Source organism: Mus pahari, chromosome 23, assembly GCF_900095145.1.
Source record: "Mus pahari chromosome 23, PAHARI_EIJ_v1.1, whole genome shotgun sequence".
NCBI classification, from domain to species: domain Eukaryota; kingdom Metazoa; phylum Chordata; class Mammalia; order Rodentia; family Muridae; genus Mus; species Mus pahari.
This window is the reverse complement of record NC_034612.1, coordinates 20,013,560-20,036,146: the sequence shown is the minus strand read 5'-3', so window position 1 is coordinate 20,036,146 and position 22,587 is coordinate 20,013,560. Positions and strand designations below refer to the sequence as shown.

The 22,587-nt window shown below is 51.0% G+C and overlaps 1 protein-coding gene across 3 annotated transcripts in view; it reads right to left on the bottom strand.

Annotated features, from left to right (window-relative positions):
- Window positions 1-3,978: 3,978 nt before the first annotated feature.
- Eln (elastin) overlaps window positions 3,979-22,587 on the bottom strand; it is a 46,520-nt gene continuing 27,911 nt past the window's right edge. The window contains exons 17-37 of one of the 3 annotated variants that reach the window (XM_029533836.1): window positions 22,017-22,109; window positions 21,873-21,932; window positions 20,669-20,833; window positions 19,616-19,669; window positions 19,057-19,146; window positions 18,347-18,397; window positions 17,841-17,966; window positions 16,434-16,493; window positions 14,861-14,974; window positions 14,717-14,776; window positions 13,354-13,485; window positions 12,312-12,350; window positions 9,682-9,783; window positions 9,531-9,593; window positions 9,230-9,361; window positions 7,817-7,855; window positions 7,615-7,665; window positions 6,997-7,041; window positions 6,549-6,578; window positions 5,815-5,865; window positions 3,979-4,977 (exon numbers count right to left, since the gene is read on the bottom strand). In XM_029533836.1, coding sequence (XP_029389696.1) covers window positions 4,934-4,977; window positions 5,815-5,865; window positions 6,549-6,578; window positions 6,997-7,041; window positions 7,615-7,665; window positions 7,817-7,855; window positions 9,230-9,361; window positions 9,531-9,593; window positions 9,682-9,783; window positions 12,312-12,350; window positions 13,354-13,485; window positions 14,717-14,776; window positions 14,861-14,974; window positions 16,434-16,493; window positions 17,841-17,966; window positions 18,347-18,397; window positions 19,057-19,146; window positions 19,616-19,669; window positions 20,669-20,833; window positions 21,873-21,932; window positions 22,017-22,109 — 1,601 coding nt within the window. In that variant the 3' untranslated portion in view covers window positions 3,979-4,933. The remainder of the gene's footprint in view (window positions 4,978-5,814; window positions 5,866-6,548; window positions 6,579-6,996; window positions 7,042-7,614; window positions 7,666-7,816; window positions 7,856-9,229; window positions 9,362-9,530; window positions 9,594-9,681; window positions 9,784-12,311; window positions 12,351-13,353; window positions 13,486-14,716; window positions 14,777-14,860; window positions 14,975-16,433; window positions 16,494-17,840; window positions 17,967-18,346; window positions 18,398-19,056; window positions 19,147-19,615; window positions 19,670-20,668; window positions 20,834-21,872; window positions 21,933-22,016; window positions 22,110-22,587) is intronic. The other 2 variants (XM_029533838.1, XM_029533837.1) reach the window with 2 other exon arrangements.

Here is a 22,587-nt window from a genome sequence, read left to right as displayed (position 1 = left end):
CGTTCTTTCGGGAAAGAGAGCTGAGACCCAGTCTCGTGTCTCATCTCCCACAGCAGTGGCCACGCTATGGGCACCTAGCATCCCATTCCATATGTGCCTTTGCTCAAAACTGTAGTGTGCTCTCCAGCTCCCTAGCTCTTCTGAGGGCACTCCTGTCGTAATCCGGTTATCATCTGGAGAGTGACCTCAGACAGCCGTGTTTGCAGTTTTGAATGAGTTCATTAAATATATATAAAGCCACAGTAAAGGAATAAATGCCAAGTAGCAGATAGATAGATAGATAGATAGATAGATAGATAGATAGATAGATAGCAAGACAATTGGACCAAGTACTCAAACAATCCAACAGGAATCAACTAGGGAAGCCACAGGGAGACAAGCCAGCTGGAGTTCCCAATAAAGTTCTGGGCAGAGCAAGAGCGTCCCCTCAGGCGACGCTTCCAAGGAAAAGAACGAACAGCAACAGCTAAAGATAAAAGTCATCAAATGGTGAGTCACAGCATCCCGAGGAACTATTGGGTAAAGTTGAAGCAGCGGACAGGAGGAAATCCCCATTGGGCTTCCATCCCGAGAGAGCTGAGTTTCTCATGGCTGAACTTCCAGCTTCACTCTTCCACCGAAGCCTCTTTTGTACCATGGGGTGGACACGAGGGTCTCTGTTGGTTCTGGGTCACCTTCCGGATGATTGAGAGCACACAGTGTTCCTACTCACGGGCCATTTTCTTGTTCTCTCCCCTTTCTGTCACAGGGTTGGGGGTGGTGTTGGGTCCCCACTTTCAGGACCAGCTTATCGTTGAACTCAAAAGAACACATGGCAGTTTACTGATATGATACACATTACCACACAGCAGACCCCGTCACCAAGGAGGCCTCTAGTTCCATATCCTGTAGAGGAAGATGTCCACCTGCTGAGGCCCTTTCACTTTCGGACAACTCAGCCTTGATTGCAGTCTTATTACCTATTTCAGGGTGCGGGCAACAGCCACTGCAGCAAGGACGTGTACCCCGACACAGGGGAAGCTAGCCACACTGTGGTTACCCCCATACATGGATGCTCTACTCACTGCTGGCTCTACCTCTGTTGTCTATCTCATCACCCACCCCTAGCAGGGACCATATAGCCAACACATCTTTGGTCCTGTGGGCCTGTCCCTATTGGGGCGCTAATTGTGTCGTGTGCTTTCTTCCTGATAGCCCTGCACAAAAATCCTTTTACGCCTGAGGCAGGGCGCTTATGCTAGACCAAATGATGCCACCCAATTCTGGCTTGAACTAGGGAAATTACAGGGGTCACTTCTAGGACCATGGGTGACTCAGGCATCTGTACCCTTGATTTGTCAAACCCGGCCTGGGTGACAACTCATGAAAGCTACGTGACTAGAGTTCCTAGACAACTTACAGGCAGCTCCATCACATGCTCCTCTCCTAGCAGAACAGCCATTGCCTTCATTAGATCAGCTCTTCCAGCTTGCTGACACCCATCACTACAGCGATGGAGCTTCACTTGAGATTCCAGTGGCTCCTCCCAGCCATTCATATGCAGTTCTGCTCTAATTGCCCGAGGCTTTGGGGACTCTAGAAACATTAGGGTGTACAGGCTGGGGGAAATTAATTCAGAGGGCTCCATCCGTGTTGGGGAGTAGAAGCCACTATTCATTTTGTGTGTGTGTGTGTGTGTGTGTGTGTGTGTGTGTGTGTGTGTGTGTGTATGAAGAGATCCCAGCAGCTGCTTTGAGATCAGCCATACTCCTGTGGCTAACCCCTCACTCAAGTTCCCCACGGTTACTTCTGGTGAGTTTGTGTTTGGGATTTTGTGAGTAGGGAGCTGACATTTAAATCTCTTGGGACAGGCAAGGAATTTTCCCAACCCTCTCTTCTCTTCCTAGGAGGGAATGTTTCAAATTGGAGAAAATAGCTACAGAGCAGGTCATGTCTGAGACTTCAGATGGAGATGTTAGAACTGCCCTTGAGACCAGGAATGGTCACCCATGCTTGTAATCCTTGGAGTTGAGACAATGGGACTGTGAACTTGAGACCAGCCCGGGTTATAGAGAGAGACCTTGTCTCAAATAAATGAATTACTGACCTTGGCTATGCAAGTCCCAGGCTCATGGTAAATATATCAACTTGGCAAGTGATCATTAGGATACATGATATTCAATTTCTTAACACACTTACTTATTTATAATAGCACGAGTTCAGTGACACACACGTGTGTGGAGGTCAGAGAACAACTTGTGAGAATCAGTTTTCTCCTTCCATCGTGTGGGTTGGGGATTTGATCTCATGTGGTCAGACTTGACAGCACATTCCTTAAACCAATGAGCCATCTTGCTGGCCCCTACCTATGTGGTATTTAAAGTCATGAGCTGGACTCAGTGGTGGATGGCCAAGGTTTAATCCCCAGTTCTATGAAACAAACCTCCAACCAAGCTATGGGAAACAAGGGAGGTAATTCTAGGTCTCAAGGGCTTGTCAGTTCAGGGGACAAAGGGTGTCAAAGCAACAAATGTTTTTTGTTTTTTGTTTTTCCTTCTGATGGAGAAATGGGAAGATGCATGAATGGATGGGTCCCCTTTACTGCTTTCTTGAGAAAGCTGGGTCGCCGTATAAGCAGGCTCCTTATAAGTAATCCATGAACCTCAATGGCCTTCTGAGAGTTCTTAAGCTAGCTACCCCCTAATGTTGGGGATAAATGTTCACCTCTGAGTTCCAGTGCTAGACCCTTTCTAGAGAACTGCAGGCAAACACTTTTAACAGTAAAGTAAGGCCAGAGCTCCTCACTGGAGGATTCTAAGCAGGTGCTCCACCTCTGAGCCACGCCCCCAGCTCCTCCCTGGGGATTCTAGGCAGGGGCTCAACCACTGAGCCACGCCCCCAGCCCCTCCCTGGGGATTCTAGGCAGGGGCTCCACCACTGAGCCACGCCCCAGCCCCTCCCTGGAGGATTCTAAGCAGGGGCTCCACCACTGAGCCACGCCCCCAGCCCCTCACTGGGGGATTCTAGGCAGGGGCTCTACCACTGAGCCACGCCCCAGTCCCTCCCTCCTCCCTCCCCCCACGAAGAAGCACCAACATGTAGCACCAGTTTCCCTTGGAGATGGAGACTGTGTGTGTGTGGGAGCTCCTGAGTGGGAAGAGATGGGACACCCACCCTGGCCTCTGATGTAGGGGGCAAGTTTCTGGTTAGGACTGCATGGCTGCTGCTGGGGGATTCTAGGAAGGTGCTCTACTAGCTATATCCCTAGGTGACAACAGCTGAGTTGGACATCAACCTCCTCAATATATCCTGGGCAGTGCGGATGTTCTTCACATTACAGCCAATTTACCACTAGGGCAGGAGTTGAAAACAGGTTAAAAAAAAAAACCAAACAAACCAAAAAACCCCAAACAACTCCACAAAGATGTCTGGGGAGATGGCTCAGTTGATAGAATGCTCTCTGTTCTGAACTTGATCCCCAGAACCCATGTACAAAACAAAAAAGCAGGGCTTGCTGGTGAGTGCTTAGAATCTTAGCCCTGTGGGAAAGGGCAGAACCCTGTGGTTCTGCTAGGTGAGTCCTAGGTAACGGGGAGACTATACCTCAAACGAGAGATACACAGCACACAAGAGGTAACGCTCAAAGTTGTTCTCTGGCTTCTGCATACACAGCTTCTGCACACACATGTGTGTGGACTTGAACATGCACCAACACACAAGAACCTCAAAGAAACCCAAGACAATATCCTTTAAAAAGTTTGTATTTATTAGTCGTTGCTAGAGCAATTAATTCTCTTTTCTTATTTCATTTTTGATGTTTTTTTTTTTTTAAATGTGTGTTTCATCCAGAGTTATATCAAAGCGATTAAAATGAATTTTCTCCTGAGGATAGGGCTCCCCAGATTAGAAATGTTTTTTTTTTCTTCTCTCTCTCTCCCCAGTTAGCCACAAAAATAAAATCCAAAGAGCACACCAACAATCAAACATCATCCCCAAGTATCCAGGACAAAAAATAAAATATTTTATTGATCTATCACAGCGAGACACAAAGAGGTGGGGTGGCGAGACATGCTCTGTAAGAGTGGCTCCAGGAAGGACGGGGTTACAGTACTGCATGTGGGGACAACCAGCCCACACAACCCTCTGCACCCTAGGCCAGCATCGGGGTGTGTGGTGGGGACGGGGACAGGCTGCCATGACAGGTGAACCAGGTTGATAGTGGGTATGCCCAGCCAGCTTAGTGGCACTAGGCAGTCAGGATGGACAGACAGATAGATGGATGGACGGATGGACAAATGGACGGATGAGTAGGTGGATGGGTGGTTGGCAGGTGGATTCCATAAGAACAAGGGAGCTATTCCCAGTGTGAAGAGCCATCTGACTCCAGGGTGTCCCAGACTCGGGAAGTAGCTATTGGTAACGGGAGACAGGGACAAGGGGACCCAAAGAGAGAGGGATCATGTCACCAAATCCATCGTCAAGGCTTCCGGTATCTGGGTACCAATGGGATGCAGCCAGGAATGGCTCCTGGTGGGCAGGGGGAGGTGGGACTGCCCAACAAAGGTGTGCACCATCTTAATAGAGGGGCTTCAGGGAAGGGGGCAATCCCCCCTGGGATACCCTTCCCCCCTCCCTCCCCCCACGAAGAAGAAGCACCAACATGTAGCACCAATTTCCCTTGGAGATGGAGACTGTGGGGGTGGAGCTCCTGGGTGGGAAGAGATGGGACACCCGCCCTGGCCTCTGATGTAGGGGGCAAGTTTCTGGTTAGGACTGCATGGCTGCTGCTGTCTGATCTCCTTGTCCTGTGGGTTTCCAAGGCCACTGGCCTGTTGTCCCCTCCCAGGTGGGGGGTCAGGGGGATGGAGTAGGGGGTGGTCATAGAAGGTTTACATTCTCCACCAAGCAGTAGCACCAACGTTGATGAGGTCGCGAGTCAGGGGCCCTCAGAAGATCACTTTCTCTTCCGGCCACAGGATTTCCCAAAGCAGCCCCCGCCTGGGTTGGGACAGGGCACAGACAAGGGATGGTCAGCTTGGTCCCTCTGTCTGCTTCCATCCCAGGCTTAGAAAATCTAAAAGAAGCTAGTCTGTCCTTCTGTCTGTCCTTCCTTCCTTCCTTCCTTCCTTCCTTCCTTCCTTCCTTCCTTCCTTCCTTCCTTCCTTCTTTCCTTCCTCCCTTCCTTCACCCCTCCTTTTTGAGACAATATCTCATGTAGCTCAAGCTGGTCATGAACTCAGTACATAGCTGAGAATGATCTTGAACTCCTGATTCTTAGGTATCTACCTGCCAAGTCTGAGATTATAGGCATACACCACCTTGCTTGCCTTGCTTGGTTTTATACTATGCTAGGAATGAAACCTAGAGCTATATTCATATTTCTCTCTCTCTCTCTCTCCCTCCCTCCCTCCGTCTCTCTCCCTCCCTCTCTCTCTCTGGTTGGGGTTGCTGTTGACATTGTTTCCTACAGAGTCCAGACTGGCAAATGCGTTTGTCTCAGTCTCCCGAATTCTGAGAAGACCTGTTTAGCAAACCTGGGGATAGATAGCCTGGGGTAGGGCAGTACCTACCTACCTAGAGTCTAGCCCTCATGCAGTTTCTCCCAGACGTGGCCTGTTAGTGCCACCTGGTGGTCTGTCCTGGAAGTCCTTCCCACTCTCTTTCATTGTCCCTTTCAAGTCCCAGACTCCTCTGTGCAGAGAGGGACATGGGCAAGAGTGTCCAGGCTACACCGAGGGTGAGCATGGAGGGTCCTAGACCTGCCCCCATCTCTGAATGTATGCATTGACCTCTGCCTCTGTGTCTTCCTTCCCTAGGGACGGAGTCTCTACTTACCTTGGTATCCCAGGGCTCCAAGGGCTCCTCCATAGGGCTTCGGGGGTTTTCCTGTGTATGGGGGTGTTGGCAAAGGATGAGGTGGGGAGGATACTGGGTTCCCCTATCTCTACCAGCATCCTCACCTTGTGCCAACTCCACCCTGTTTTTGTAGGCTCCCAAGACCTTCCTGCCAATCAGCCCACCTACCTCTGGTCTTGCTAACACCTTTCTTCCCAGAGTCAAGCTCTGTAGTATTGGGACAGAACCTTGACCTAGAGCATTCAAGAGCTCTGCTGCTGAGTGACACTCCTGGCTCCTTACTGGGGGATTCTAGACAGGGGCTCTACCACTGAGCCATGCCCCCAGCCCCTCCCTGGGGGATTCTAGGCAGGGGCTCTACCACTGAACCACACCTGTGACATATCAGAAAGATTCTAAGTCAGAGATGTATTGCTGAGCCACTGATTGGCGGATTCAAGACAGGTAACCTACCACAAATGGACACTCCCAGCCCCTCACTAGGGGGTTCTAGGTAATCGCTTTACTGCTGAGTTACATTATCAGCCCTTTAAAAATATGTTTATAAAAGTCTTTGAGACAGAGTTCTGCTGAGTTGCTTGGAATGCTGTCCATCGCCCAGGCTAGTCTGGAACTTTGATCCTTCTGCTTCAGCCTCCTTACCCCCCGACAGTGCTAAGATTCCTTCTACCAACAAGGCTAGTTTATGAGATGTCTTTTTACTGAAGACTCACCACCGACTCCCAGGCCCCCAGCACCGCCACCTATGGGGTAAGAGGAAGAAAAGGTATTATCAGCGCCCACTTCTGGGAGCCTACATGGTCCTCCCTGATGGGAGCAGGGCATGTGGTATAGGAACGGCTCAGTCCTGGACTTGGGTAGCAGGAATCCTTGACTCTGCCTCTGCTCACTGTGGCATCTTTGAATGGTGCTTAGTGGTCTCTGAGCCTCAGTTTACCTCAGGTGAAGTATGGTAGGGAAGCTCTTTGACCCACAGGGACCCTGAGAGATAGGACGGGTGTCCCTGTCCTTAGAAAGGTGTTTATGTCAGGTTGGAGTCTGGGCTCGTCTTTGGGTCTATTATAGATGTTAGCTCAGCTCTTCTGGACGGATGGAGCAGAGGAGAGGGAAGAGTCTGGCAGAGCCCAGAACAGGGTCCCGGGGCAGGACCCTCGGGCATACCTGGGTAAATCGGAGAGAGTCCAAAGCCAGGTCTTGCTGCAACTCCTAGAAGAGAAACTTATGGTTGGTGATGCGTGGTGGCAGGCCATGCTGTATAGCCTGATCACCTGGTCATGATGTCTGGTACCAACTCCTTCCCACTGCCGTATTCTACGGAAGCCACATTCTTTGTGGGGTGTTTGTGTGTAGTACATTTGCACGTGCATGTAAGGTCTCTCACTAAACCTTTTGGTTACTAATTTGGCAAAACTAGCTGGGCCAGCAAACTTCAGGGATCCTCTGGTCACCTCCTCCTCAGCTTGCAATTTTTACCTGCACACTGGGAGTTTGAACTCAGGTCTTCATGCTTGCATGATAAATGCTTTGCCAACTGAGCCACCTCCCCAAGCCTTGAAGTCTCTGTCTCATATGCCCGTGTGGTGCCTTGAGGCTTATGCGCTAAGCTTGGTTGGCAGTATGCTCAACTTGGGGGGTGGGTGGGTACTCCTTCTATAGTTGTCTTCTGTCCTAGAGCGATTTTTCCATCTACAGATCTCAACGTGAATTTAGTTTCCGGAACCCCATTGATTGTCCCCTAGAGCCAGGCAGATCTGAGGACAATACAAGAGTTAGCCGTACCTCCACCTGGGAATGGCCTGGCTCCTAGGACACCTCCAAGGCCAGCAGCACCTGGGGAGAGGACAGAGGGTCGTCAGAGTGGACCCAAGGCTGCTGGCACTCTGGACAAGATCTTCAGGGGTACCGTGAGGCAGGCGGATGTGGGTCGTGGTAATGGGGACACAAGCCTGTGGGAGACAGGGAGGCCACGGGGGAGACTCACCATATTTGGCTGCCTTCGCAGCTGCTGCAGGGGACACACCTGGAGGAAGCAGGCACAGGAGAGCTCAGGAAAGTCACCTGCCTCCCCCACTCCAGCCCACTTAGCTGATCAGCATCTGCCCCTGACTTGTCCACCCACATCCACATCCCACCATTCCATCATCCCTCCTCCTTCACACCTATCTTTCTAATAGTCTCTGTCTCTGTCTGTCTCTGTCTCTTTCTCTGTCTGTCTTTCTCTCTCTGTCTCTGTCTCTGTCTCTGTCTCTGTCTCTGTCTGTCTTTTTCTCTCTCTGGTGCTAGGGCTGGACTCCAGGGATCTAATACATGCTAGTGTTATACCATTCAGTAATGCGTCTAGCTCTTCACTGGGGATTCTAGGCAGGTGCTCTCCCACTGAGCCACACCCCTAGCCCCTCACTGGGGGATTCTAGGTAGGGGCTCTACCACTGAGCCACACCCCTAGCCCCTCACTGGGGGATTCTAGGCAGGGGCTCTACCACTGAGCCACGCCCCCAGCCCCTCNCTGGGGGATTCTAGGCAGGGGCTCTCCCACTGAGCCACACCCCCAGCCCCTCACTGAGGGATTCTAGGCAGGGGCTCTACCACTGAGCCACACCCCCAGCCCCTCCCTGGGGGATTCTAGGCAAGCACTCTCGTACTGATCATGCCCTCAGCCCTTCATTCTAAGAAGCATTCTACCACTAAGCCATACTCCCAACCCCTCACAGGGGGATCTTAGGCAAGCGCACTACCAGTGAGCTCTCTCCCTAGACATGAAGCTGCTATTATATGTCTGGTCTTGGGGAGTACCACACACACAGGCTAGTTTAGGTAGGGAGAGACAATGGTAGAGAGAGGAGAGAGAGAGAAGCACACATCCACCATGATGGTGGAGACTTTAGGGAAGTAATTCCTCTCCAGCCTCTGAGTTTCCTTGCCTGAGAAATGGGTCTGACGATAATATGCTAATAAGCCCTCACCTGGAGTATTGGTGGGTTGACAGATAGAAGACAGGTTTAGGTACCTCTATGCCAGTGGGCAGCCCGGTTCCTGCTTGCTTAAGCACTCTACCCCTGTGCTTTCAGACACGGTCTAGCATATCCTAGGCTGACCGTGTAGCTCAGGTTAGCCTTCAACTCATGATCCTCCTGCCTTAGCTTCCTGAGTGCTGGATGACAATCTGTCTTCATACCCGGCTTTGGATGCCTCCTTCTCCTTCTCATAGACCTCACTTACTCACTTTTTTTTTTTTTTTTTTTGAGACAGGGTTTCTCTGTATAGCCCTGGCTATCCTGGAACTTACTTTGTAGACCAGGCTGGCCTCGAACTCAGAAATCTGCCTGCCTCTGCCTCCCGAGTGCTGGGATTAAAGGTGTGCGCCACCAGGCCCAGCCATTTACTCACTCCTTACCTCCAAGGCCTGCAGCTCCCAGTCCACCGGCTCCCAGTCCACCGGCTCCCAGTCCACCGGCTCCCAGTCCACCAGCTCCCAGTCCACCGGCTCCCAGTCCACCGGCCCCTAATCCTCCGGCTCCACCAAGGCCTGAGGGGAGACCCATGCATGACACACACTGTCAGAAGATGCTAATTAAGACCCTGTTGGCAAGGGATCCTCAAGCTCCCACGGCATCTCTGGGATACCCAATGGCCAGAAAGTGGCTGGGCCCCAGGGGCTTAGAGATATAGGCCAGGGAAGCCGAATTCTTGCTTACCATACTGGGCAGCCTTAGCAGCAGCTTTGGCAGCAGCGGCAGCAGCAGCGGGGGGTGCAGCTCCTGGGAATACAGGGACTCAAGAAGGAACTGCATGGAAGTCTCAGGCTCCATTTCCAGCCAACCCATTTTTGGGACAGCAAAAACATACCTGCTACTCCACCAGGAACACCAGCCCCACCGAGACCTCCAGGTCCACCGAGACCTCCAGGCCCACCGAGACCTCCAGGCCCACCAAGGCCACCTGCTGCTCCTGTGGAGAGAGGACCAAGGGACAGTGCCCATATTTTCTTATGTTGTTTGAAGACCAGATCACTTATAGCTCATGTTGGCTTTGGGTTTTCTGCATGGCTGAGGATGGCTTTGAACTCTTGACGCTCCTGTTTTCACCTTCCAAGTACAGGAACTTATGGGTAGATGCTATATGCTATATATATATGCCTGGAACTTTGTTTTTTTGACTTTTGTTTTTGTTTTGTTTTTTGTTTTTTGTTTTTTGTTTCCCTAAGACAGAGTTTCTCTGTGTAGCCCTGGCTGTCCTGGAACTCAGGCTGTAGACTGGGCTGGTCTTGAACTCAGAGATCTGCCTGCCTCTGCCTCATAAATGCTGGGATTAAAGGTACCACCCCCACCCAGCTACTTTTTTCTTTTTAAAAAATATTTATTTATTTATTTAAAGATTTATTTATTTATTTATTACATGTAAGTATACTGTAGCTGTCTTCAGACACTCCAGAAGAGGGCGTCAGATCTCGTTACAGATGTTTGTGAGCCACCATGTGGTTGCTGGGATTTGAACTCAGGACCTTCAGAAGAGCAGTCGGGTGCTCTTAACCACTGAGCCATCTCACCAGTCCTATTTATTTATTTTATGTATATGAGTACACTGTAGCGGTCTTCAGATACACCAGAAGAGAGCATCTGATCCCATTACAGATAATTGATGGGAATTGAACTCAGGACCTCTGGAGTCAGAGCAGTCAGTCATCTCTCCAGCCCCTACATTTTTCTTTTCTTTTCTTTTTGTCCTAGTGAGATGGTCTTACTAAGTTGCTGAGACTGACCTAGAACTCAGGATCTATTGGTCCCATTTCAGCTTCCTGACAGCTAGGATGACAGGTAGCATGCTACCTTCAAAGATGTGTTCATACCCTAGGGACATAAGGCAGAAATGCATCCTAGACCTGTGGGACTCTAGGCAAGTTCTCTACCAGTGAATCGCATCCCCCAGCCCCTTACTGGGGATTCTAGGCAGGTGCTCTACCACTCACTGGGGGATTCTAGGCAGGGGCTCTACCCCTGAGCCATGCCCCCAGCCCCTCACTGGGGGATTCTAGGCAGGGGCTCTGTCACTGAGATACACCCCCAGCCCCTCACTGGGGGATTCTAGGCAGGGGCTCTGCCACTGAGCCACACCCCCAGATCCTCCCTGGGGGATTCTAGGCAGGGGCTCTACCACTGAGCCACGCCCCCAGCTCCTCACTGGGGTATTCTAGGCAGGGGCTCTGCCACTGAGCCACACCCCCAGATCCTCCCTGGGGGATTCTAGGCAGGGGCTCTACCACTGAGCCACGACCCCAGCTCCTCACTGGGGTATTCTAGGCAGGGGCTCTGCCACTGAGCCACACCCCCAGATCCTCCCTGGGGGATTCTAGGCAGGGACTCTACCCCTGAGCCATGCCCCCAGCCCCTTACTGGGGGACTCCAGGCAGGCATTCATCTTTTGATTACTTTTTTTCTGAGTCAGGCTCTCGCTCCTTAGGCCATGCTACCTTTGAACCTGAGATTCTCCTGCCTCAGCCTTTGAAAAGCTGGCCTCACAGGTGTGGTCTGCCACTCTAGGCAGTCACACCAGTTTTACAGATGAGAAGGTTGAGGTAAGGAAGAGGTTAAACAGAGTGCTGTGTTCAAGGTCCTAAGGGCAGGAAAGGCCCCAGTGGCTGCTCTTCCAGGAGATCCTTGGTGTTTTTCCCTGGTAAAGTCTGTTGACTAGGGCCAAGAGCAGCTGGCACGGAACCTGAGAGGAAGCTGTGGGTGACCAGGGGCTGTGTGTGTGTGTGTGTGTGTGTGTGTGTGTGTGAGTGTGTGTGTGTGTGTAGCTAAGGAATGGGATTTTCCGAGGTGGAAACTGGCCTCAAGTAGACAAACTGTGGCCAGTTGGCCCATCCCTGGCAGAGGCCCCCCTGCTTGGCTCTTTAGGAGGCCAGGAATGTGGGGGTCACAGACAGTGTGGGTCTGGCTAGAGTGCCAAGTGGCAAGGCAGGCCGGTCTGCCACGTCCGTCCTCCAGGCTGGCGTGTATTGGGCAAAGTCATGCTGACAGCAAAGGAGGGAGGCGGCCTGGGGATGCCTGCACAAGGAATATCCACAACCCCGCAGCTCCTTGGCCAAAGGGTGGAGTGGAGTGGAGGCTGAAACTGCCCAGCCTTGTAGGACCAACATCAATCAGTGACATTCCCTCTGTTCCATGGAAACTGTCAGGGTCGGGTGGAGCTTGGAGTTAGGAGTTGTTGTGGGTGAGACAGGGTATATATACTATAGCCCGGGTTGGCTTTGGACTCTCCCTGTAGCCAAGCGTAGCCTCCTGCCCCCACTCTCCAGGAGCTGGGGTTATCGGTGTGTACCACCGCGTCAGGCACAGCAGGCATGTTTGACGGCCACTAGGGGGTTAATAGGCAAGTGGTAGGACTGTCATTCAGATGTCCCTCAGAATGACTGCTCAGCCCTTTGCTGTCAAGGCTGGTGGGAGTGACAAGGGGACCAGTTGATGTGTAGCACTCACCATATTTAGCAGCTTTGGAGGCAGCCAGGGATCCAGGTACTGTGGAAAAAAGGGAAAGAGGTCAGCTGCTGAGCTCTGGACCCGGGGTTCTGTAACCTCTTCCAGGGAGCCCATCCTGACTCTTCTACCCAGATCATGTGTTTTAAAGCCCTGAAGCTCTATAGCACTCCAGCCAGGGGGGTTCTACTTGTAGATACGGAATTTTACCCCGACATTGTTCATCTGGGACTCCTGTGCTTATCCCTCCTTATACCCTCTAGGCCCAGTGTAGCCTGCCTGTGACTGGGCCCAGAGCGAGGCTCAGCAGTCACACGATGAAGAACTGGGGTTCCTAGTGGCATCCTTGTCCTAGTGCATTTTCAGAAAGATAATAGATTGTCCTGGAGATAGATCCTTCCACCTTCCTTTCTGCGGGTGTTAAGTGGGCTCTTTTGACTGGTCTGCAGCCTCCTTAAACCTCCCTTACATTTTACAGAATGTAAAACCTTACATTCTGGAGTTGTTGGGCATCCCCTCCCTCCCCTGCTACCCCATTCGCTCTATTTCTGCTTGGCTCTAGAAATGGAACCCAGGACCTCACTCACCCATGCTAGGCAGGGTCTCTACCCCTGAGCCATATTCCGGCCCCTCGCTGGGGGATTCTAGGCAGGGGCTCTACCACTGAGCCACACCCCCAGCCCCTCACTGGGGGATTCTAGGCAGGGGCCCTACCACTGAGCCACGCCCCTAGCCCCTCACTGGGGGATTCTAGGCAGGGCCTCTACCCCTGAGCCATGCCCCCAGCCCCTCACTGGGGGATTCTAGGCAGGGGCTCTGCCACTGAGCCACGCTCCCAGCCCCTCGCTGGGGGATTCTAGGCAGGGGCTCTGCCCCTAAGGATCTGAGATGGCAGGCCTGCACCATCCTACCTGGTACCCATATGTTTTTGTTGGCTCAGGAAAAATCTAATGGATGCGGGGTAGAGATAGAGTCCTGGGAGGAGGTAGGTCCTCTTTCTTTGAGCTCAAGTGTACTTTCTACCAAATTCTAGAATTTTCCTTACCTGCTCCAGCCCCAAATCCAGGGACACCAGCACCGGCCCCAAATCCAGGGACACCAGCACCGGCCCCAAATCCGGGGACACCAGCACCGGCCCCAAATCCAGGGACACCAGCTCCAAGCCCAGCGGCAGCTCCTGCAGAGAGGACGGCAGTAGATGTTTATATATATGTGGAATGTTGTCCCTGGGGAGGTGCCCTAACTCAAGAGCTGAGTCAGACCTCCAAGGGAGCAGAGGCCTCCTCCCCAGCTTAGTCCTCATCTGCAGACTTACACCAGAGTCCATGTTTTTATTATTGTGTATCTAAATAATTTATTCTTATTTTATATGCATTTGTGTTTTGCCTGTGTGTTTGTGAGAGTATCAGATCTTGGAGTTATAGACAGTTGTGAACTGCTATGTAGGTGCTGGGAATTGAACCTAGGTGCCCTGGAAGAGCAGTCAGTGCTTTTAACCCTTGAGCCACGTCTCCAGCCCCAATTCTTATTTATTTATTTATTTATTTATTTATTTATTTATTTATTTATTTATTTTTGAGACAAGGTCTCCTTATGTTGCTTTGGCTAGCCTGGAACTCTATATAGGCCAGGCTGGCATCAAACTCACAGACACCTGCCTACCTCTGCCCCCCAAGTGCTGGAATTAGAGGTGTGCACTACCATTCTTTAAAGATTTATTTGTTATTTATATGTAAGTACACTGTAGCTGTCTTCAGACACAGCAGTAGAGGGCATCAGATGTCATTACGGATGGTTGTGAGCCACCATGTGGTTGCTGGGATTTGAACTCAGGACCTTCGGAAGAGCAGTCAGTGCTCTTAACCGCGGAGCCATCTCTCCAGCCCGTGAACTACCATTCTTAGCTTTTGGAGAAAATCTATTTAATTCCCACCCATGCCAAGGTCTCATGTACTGAGGTTGGACTTGAACTGAAGGTACTTTTGAATTTCTGGTCCTGTTGCTTCTATCTCACAAGCTCTGGGATGGGTTTATATGTGTGCACCACCATGCCTGTTTTAGGAAGTGCTGGGGGTGGAAACCAGCATGCTAGGTAAGCCCCTCTACCATCTGAAGCGCATCCTCACCCTGAACCTCTCACATTCTCCTAGTGACCTCCTAAGTGTAACCGTGGCCATTGACCCTGCACACTTGATACATAAACTAAAAGAAGCCAGAAGCCACTCAGCTATTTTGGGAACCAAGACTCGAAGCCAGGCCTCCCTCTTGCTGGGTCTGTACTTCTGAGCCCTCTGCTAGGTGCCATGGGGATCCTAAAGACAGTAAGGATGGATCTGAGAGGCTGCCTCCTGTGGCTGTGCTGGGGCTGGCTGGGTGGGGACAACAGAGAGAAATCAAAGTGCACTCACTGTACTGGGCTTTGGCAGCTGCCTTAGCAGCAGATTTGGCGGCAGCCGGCGACCCTGCTCCTGAAGAGAGAGGAAGAATATTCAAGATGGCTCGCATGAAGGCTCCAGGGAACCCCTAGTCCCACTCAATCCACCATAGCTCACCTCCAAGACCGCCAGGACCAGCTCCGATACCAGTAACACCACCAGGGCCGACTCCACCGGGAACCCCACCAACACCAACTCCACCGGGAACCACACCAACACCAGTGCCCAAACCTAAAAGAGAAGGAATACTTTATCTGTAATCAAGGCCTAAACAAAGAGAACAGGAGCTGTTGCAAAGAGCCTCAGCTGAGTCAGGAGCTGTGGGTTCCCTTCCCAGCCATGGTAAAGACTTGCTGTGTGATCTTGGGCTAGATACTTTCCCTTGCTGGGCCTCTTTTTGCTCCTATGTAATAAAAGTCAGATGTAAGTCTAGTAGTTTGTAACCTTTTGAGGGATAGGGACACTTCGGAGGTTTGCTTGAGGATGGTGGAGGACAAGCAGGTTTATTCTTTGTGTTCTGTTTTACTTTTTTCTTTTTTAGTATGAGAGAATAAATGGGAGGCCTTGATCATGCTAGGTAAGTGTTGCACCACTGAGCGGCGCCCCCAGCCCCTCACTGAGGGATTCTAGACAGAGGCTCTACCTCTGAGCCACGCCCTCTTTACCTTCCCTGGAGGATTCTAGGCAGGGGCTCCACCACTGAGCCACATCCCCTTTCCCCTCCCTGGGGGATTCTAGGCAGGGGCTCTACCACTGAGCCACGCCCCCAGCCCCTCACTAGGGGATTCTAGGCAGGNNCTCTNCCACTGAGCCACGCCCCCAGCCCCTCACTGGGGGATTCTAGGCAGGGGCTCTACCACTGAGCCACGCCCCCAGCCCCTCCCTGGGGGATTCTAAGCAGGGGCTCTGCCACTGAGCCACGCCCCCAGCCCCTCCCTGGGGGATTCTAAGCAGGAGTTCCACTGCTGCTGCTGAAAAGGTCCCATATTTTTCATTATTATTACTTACTTTGAGACAGGGTCTAACTAAATTTCTCAGCCTGGCCTTGTACTTTTAATACTCTTGCTTTGGCTCCTTGAGTAGCTCGGCTTATATGCCCGGACCACCAGGCCTGGCTCTTAAATCTATTATGGCCAAGTCTCAGCACCCCAGCCTATGACAGGACCCCAGCTAAGCTCCTAGAAGTGGAGCATCTACCATTAATCATATTCGGGATTAACACACTTAGGAGATATATGCATTCGTGGGGCTATTGAGGGGGACCTTGACATCTATCAAGAAATGCAGCCCATCAAGGGGATAAGGCTGGACTCTAGCTTGAGATTCAGAAGAGACCCAGTCCTAGTTGGACTTGGGGAACCAGGAGCTTTCAGAAGTAGGTTGGGGCAGGTAGGTCATGGAGGGCTTGGCAGTCCTACACTGCTAGAGAGGAGCAGTAATCTAAAGGTCTGAGAGCAGCTCACAGGCAGGGCTGGGGATGTGGCTTAAGAGTGCTCACCTGGCATGCAGAAAGCCCTGGGACTGCATAAACAAAGTTCAGCGCTACCTGCCTGGAATCCCAGCGCATGAGGGGTAGAAACAGAAAGAGCAGGAGATCAAGGCCACCCTTAGCCTCTCAGCAGGGGGTGTGAGAAGCCCCTGGCCTGGGGTCAATGGTCAGGTACAGACGGGGACAACTTAGCATACTGACCTGCTTTGGCGGCTGCCTTGGCGGCAGCGGCGGCAGCTGCAGCTGCAGGGGTCCCTGCTCCTATTCGGATAAAGAGAGCATAAGACGAGGCAGCCCTGAGCCTATGGGGATTTCAGTCCTGCTTAGGACGTTCTTACGTTAAAAAGTTCCTGGGAGCACTTTTATCCCTAGCTGTCCTAGGGAATGACTCCTTCCTCACCCTTAAAAAAAAAAAAAGGGCATCCCCGTACACACATGTTTACAAAAGATTTGTTGGGGATTTAACTAAGAAAGTGTTGACTATATAGACCCGTTTTGCGAAATTTGACTTCTCAGAAGTTTCTTCCCATATATGAGTACAGGGATCACACCATTCAGAGAGGTCCTTCTAGTCTTGTTTCTGATCCCACAATGTACTTGAGGCAGGGTCTCTCACTGAGTCCAGAGCTCACTGTCTCAGCTATCCTAGCTAGGCAACTTTGTCTGGGGGAGTCCCTGTCTCCATCACCCATATCCTAACAGTCCGGGCAGGCCACCACGGCCACTGGCTCTGATGTGGGCTCTGGGGATTTAACCTCTGCCTATCAAACTTACTGCAACGCAAATGTTCATTATCTCCCTGCACCATCTCCCAAGTGCCCTCTCTCTCTCTCTCCTTTTAAAGTTTACATTCATTAATGAACCAATTTATTTATTTTTTGGGTGTGTGTGTGTGTGCGCATGCTTGCATGTGCCCCAGCACACATATGGGTGTCAGAAGACGACTTATGTCAGTCGGTTCTCTCGTTCCAACATGTAGGATTTCAGGATTCCAACTCAGGCCCTCGGGCTTGGCTGCATGTACCTTTACCCACAGAGTGACCCTTCTTTCTTTGCAATATCGGAAATGAGCCTGAGCTCTTTTGCATGTTCGGCAAGCACGTTCACTACTTAGCCACACTCCTAGTCCTAGTTCCTTTATGAACAAAACATACAGAAGGATAGTTTTATCCTAGAGGGGGAAAAAGAATGCGGAAGAGAAATCGGGAAAGCCACAGCAAAGAAGTGTGTCCTTGAATACTAAGGCCTTTCAGTCATCTCTCTTTGCTCTCTGGTTGGTGGATAACAAAGGATCTAAGGCCACTTGAGTGAAGGGTCTTCTGTTGGTAAGGAACTAGAAATACCCCAGAGTAAAAGGCAGATCACTGAACTCTGAGTGATAGGAGGCTCTCTAGAGCTGGCTGAGTCTCCCCAGGAAGGGAGAAGCTTGCCAGGGATCAGCAACCAGATCCCTATAGAGGGCCTCTCCCCATTCAACTGCTTTAGGGGAAGCTCTTCCCGCTTCCCCACTCGTCTCTGGTGTCAGTTTTCCTATCTGTAAAACGTCAAGTCCCAAGCCTCTTCTATAAGACCTTAGAGATCCATCTCAGGATAGGAAACACGGCTCACCTGGCACTCCACCAGTGCCCGGCACAGCTGGTACCGCACCTGGCAGGGCACCTGGTACTGCACCTGGCAGGGCACCTGGTACTGCACCTGGCACCAGGCCACCCAGGGTTCCAGCTCCTCCAGCACCTGCAGGAGAGAAGAATGAACACCTGCATCCATTTCATCCATCCATCCATCCATCCATCCATCCATCCATCCATCCATTTATCCACCACCACCCACGCCCCCACATGTATACATGTTTGTATGGGTAAATGGAGAGGGAGGCGGGAGGCAGACATGTCTGGCACCTTCAACTCCCTCTTCTGGAGTGAGCTGGCAAACAAGGTACCAATAATTCCAACAGCAAAAGGAAATGGTGGAAGAGTTGAGCACAGTTTAGAATGCAGGTGGGGGTTGTGGATTTGTGTCTTTGCCCCGGAGGCCCGAGGGTGAGGCTGCTCGGCCCTCACTCAGAGCCTGGCCTCCACAGAGAGAAAGGCATCAGACAGGGTGACATCACTTACCATATTTGGCAGCTTTGGCAGCAGCGGCAGCAGCAGCTGGGCTTGCACCTGCTGGAAAAAGGGGAAGAGCAGGTGGGCACATGGATAGAAGAGTTAAAAGGATGGCGAGGTGGAAGACTGGTGGTCAGGCAGGTAGGTCAGTGGTTAGAAGGATGGGCAGATGGGTGGGTGAATGGACCAATGGACAGATGGGTAAATGGTGGATGAATGGATGCATAAACTGAAGGATACAGATGGATACAGATGGATAGATGAATAGATAGATAGATAGATGGATAGGTGGATGGCTACACAGATGGCTGGAGAGATGTGTGTATACATGTAGTTATATGGATGAATGGGAGATGGGTGGTGTGTGGATGTATGGATAAGTGAGATGACGAGGTGGATAGATAAGTGGATGACTAGGCAATAGATTAATGGGCAGGTGGATGGATAAATAGATGAGCGTAGGGATGTTGATAGATAAATGAACAATAGATGAATGGATGGATCAATAGATAGAGAAATTAATGAGTAGATTTTTTTTTTTTTGCCAAGATTACTGTTGAGCAAGGATCTTAGCTTTTCCAGTTCCTAAATGCTATGACGATTGCCTCTCTCCCAGCACACCAAAGCCCACATCTACTCTCCAAGCCACTGCATGATTTGACCCATTTCTCTTCCCCCAGCTTCCCAGAGGTGGGACTAAAGCTCTTGGAAAAAGATACCTCCAAGTCCAGCTCCAGCTCCAACACCATAGCCAGGAAAGCCACCAGCACCAACCCCATATGTCGGGATGCCAACTCCACCTCTGGCTCCTGTGGAGGAGAGAGAATACATAAAGAGTCTCTAGTGATGCTGGACAAACTCAGAAGGATGCTCACCAGCTGGGAGAAAGGATGCATGCTTCCTTTAAGCTGGTTCTTAAGGATAGAAAACTGGGATTCGTAGGGTCCCTGACTAGACTCCTCCATGAACCCTGAGTCTTTCCTGACTGTCTTCCCTGAGTATTTGGGGGGTATTTTGTTATGGTAAAGTGAGTAAGTTTACTCTCACCAGGCTTTCTGTCCTTTGAAGGGACTTCGGTCAAAGCATGGGACACTATCTAGATTGGGGGTGGCATTCTGGGGTGGGAGACAATTGGTAGACACGATCCTGGGATCCAAAGGATCCAAGTAGCTCTGCCTGGGACTTTCCCTGGGTGAGCTGCTCTCCTCCAAGCAAGAAGTTGGAGGGCTTTTCATTCTGGCAAGCAGAAGCCAGAACAGGGATGGACAGGGCACTTACCGTATTTGGCAGCTTTGGCAGCAGCTTTAGCAGCTGCAGCTGGTGACACAGCTCCTGGAGAGATCAAGGGGACACAATGCTCAGGAGAAAATGGAGGAGAGATGGTCAATTTATATCTCCCTGTCTACCTGTCTGCTATTATTATTATTATTATTATTATTATTATTATTATTATTATTATAGCTGTGAGATATCTACATCTCTATTCATTTGCTCTCTGTTCTTAGGTCTCAGTCTACCTGCCCAGCCACCAGTTCTCTGTCCATTTGTTGATTAATGGATACATGCATGTATGAGTGTATGCATGGGTATAAGGACAGGTGGAAGGATGGAGGGATGCATGGATGGAAACCTAGACATCAATCACTTAGTCATCCATAGCTGTATCCATCTAGCCATCAGCTTACGCATCCACCTGCCCATCTGCTCATCAGCTCATCCACTGTACTACCCATTTGTCAATAGCTCATCTACCCACCTGGCCATCAGCTGGTCTGTCAGCCTGTCTACCGCACACATCCATTATCTTTCTAATCACGTATGCAGATTCCTACCTGCATGCCCATCTGTTTTTCCATCCGATAACTCATCTTCCCAACTGCTCTTAGCCCCTCCTATCAACCTGCATATTCTCCTATTCTTGTGTCTACTCAGCCTCTGCTCACTCTCATTGGTCAGTTCAACTGCTCATCGACATGATCACTTCTATGGCCACTCACTTGACCATTTACCAATTTAGCCACTTACCTATCCATCTACCACTTACTAAGTACCTACTTAGCTAAGGGTTGGGGCATATTAATGAAAGGCATGGCTCTTGCCTTGGCAACATACTGTGGGTTAGGAGGAAAGCTGGAGATGTTGCTGTTGCTAGAAGCTAGCTAGAAAGTTGTTATAATCCAAAAAGGAGAGTATTAGACTTGGCTAAGAGTATATATAGGTGAATGAGGTTTTCGGGAGGACACAAAGTCTCGACAATATTTTATATATTGCTTACACACACACACACACACACACACACACACACACACACACACACACAGCTCAACTTACCTGGTCCACCCACAATGCCTGGACCTCCAATACCAGGGCCCCCAACACCTGGGATGCCACCAACACCTGGAATGCCACCAACACCTGGGATGCCACCAACACCTGGGATTCCAGCACCTGGGAGCCTAACTCCTGGTCCACCAGGCACTAAACCTCCAGCAGCTCCTGTAGATGGAAAGAGGATTGTCTTGGACTGAGCCTTGTGGGGACCTCTGTATAGGTCAGTTTAGGGATCACAGTCTGTACCGAGTGAAGGATCCCATGCGGATGGGTTGGTGATCCCTCTACAAAGATTCAACTCATCAGAGAGCAGGGGGTGGACTAAGATGGAGCCCAAAGGGACCTCTAGTTTGGATATATAGCTGGAAGAACATGATTAATTCTAAAGTGAAATCAAAATGTCTGCTTTAGGAACCTAGACTGTGGGTTTTTGTTTGTTTGTTTTTGCTTTGTTTTTGTTTTTTTAAAGTAACATTTATGTTTTTTTAAAAGTTTTGCTTTTTTTGTTTTTTGTTTTGTTTTGTTTTTTAGATTTATTTGTTATATATATATGGAAGTACACTGTAGCTGTCTCAGACACCCCATGTGGTTGCTGGGATTTGAACTCAGGACCTTCAGAAGAGCAGTCAGTGCTCTTAACCGCTGAGCCATCTCTCTAGCCCCCTGCTTTGTTCTTTTGTTATGTTTTAATTTGCAGTACTGGGAATTGAAACCATGACTTTGCATATGCTACTGCTCTACCCCTGAACCACATCCCAGCTTCCTGCTAGGGGATTCTAGGCAGGGGTTCTACCACTGAGCCACACCCCCTGCCCCTCACTGGGGGATTCTAGGCAGGGGCTCTACCACTGAGCCACGCCCCCAGCCCCTCACTGGGGGATTCTGGGCAGGGGCTCTACCACTGAGCCACGCCCCCAGCCCCTCACTGGGGGATTCTAGGCAGGGGCTCTACCACTGAGCCACGCCCCCAGCCCCTCACTGGGGGATTCTAGGCAGGTGTTGTATGGCAGCATCCCTTCCCCTGCAAATTCCATGTAGAGTGGGAGCTGCCTTTGAGACTGGGTGACCAGTATGGACAAAAGCCTCCTTTTGGGGAAGGTCAGAGATGTCCCTAGGTGAACAGAGGCCAAGTCTACCCCTCCTCATGGATCTCCAGTGTTTATGCAGCGCCCCAAGCCTTCCATTTCTTGAGCGGGGCACTCACCATACTTAGCGGCCTTAGCAGCAGCCTTTGCAGCAGCAGCTGCTGCAGGAGTTCCAGCGCCTGGAAAGACAGGCACAGAGGGTGAGGTGTTGCCACTGTGGTCCCTCAAGGACACCTCCACCCTCCAGCTGGGAGAAACATTACCTGCAATGCCTCCAATCCCAGGAATTGCGCCAGCACCACCAGGAATGCCACCCGCTCCAACGCCAGGGAGGACTCCAGCTCCTCCAGCACCTGCTGGGACAAGACGCCATGTGACTCCCCAGAGCTTCTGAGGCCAGACAGGAACGCTCCAGAGGGGTCAGCACATTGCGTGTGCGCGTGTGAGCGCGCGTGCACGGCATATGTGTGCCAAGGCCAGGTGTTAACCTTTCCTCAGGAACTTCCCCCCCCCCTTTTCCCTTTTCTAACATTCGTTCACATGTACGTGTGTATGAATGTTTTCCCATGTACGTGGAAGCACACGCATATGGGTGTTCATGCATCTGTGTGTCTGTGCATGCGGAGGCCCAAGGTTGATGTCATGGAACCGTCCTTGATGAATTTTTGCTTTATCGATTGAGGCAGGGACTCTCCATCGATACAGCAAGTCTTACCAGCCAGCTTGACGTTGAGGAACTCCCCATCTCTGCCTTCCAAGGGGAACCCAAATCCTCATGCTGGCTAAGCCAGTGCTTTAACCACTGAGCCATCTCCCCAGACCCCATCTTGATCT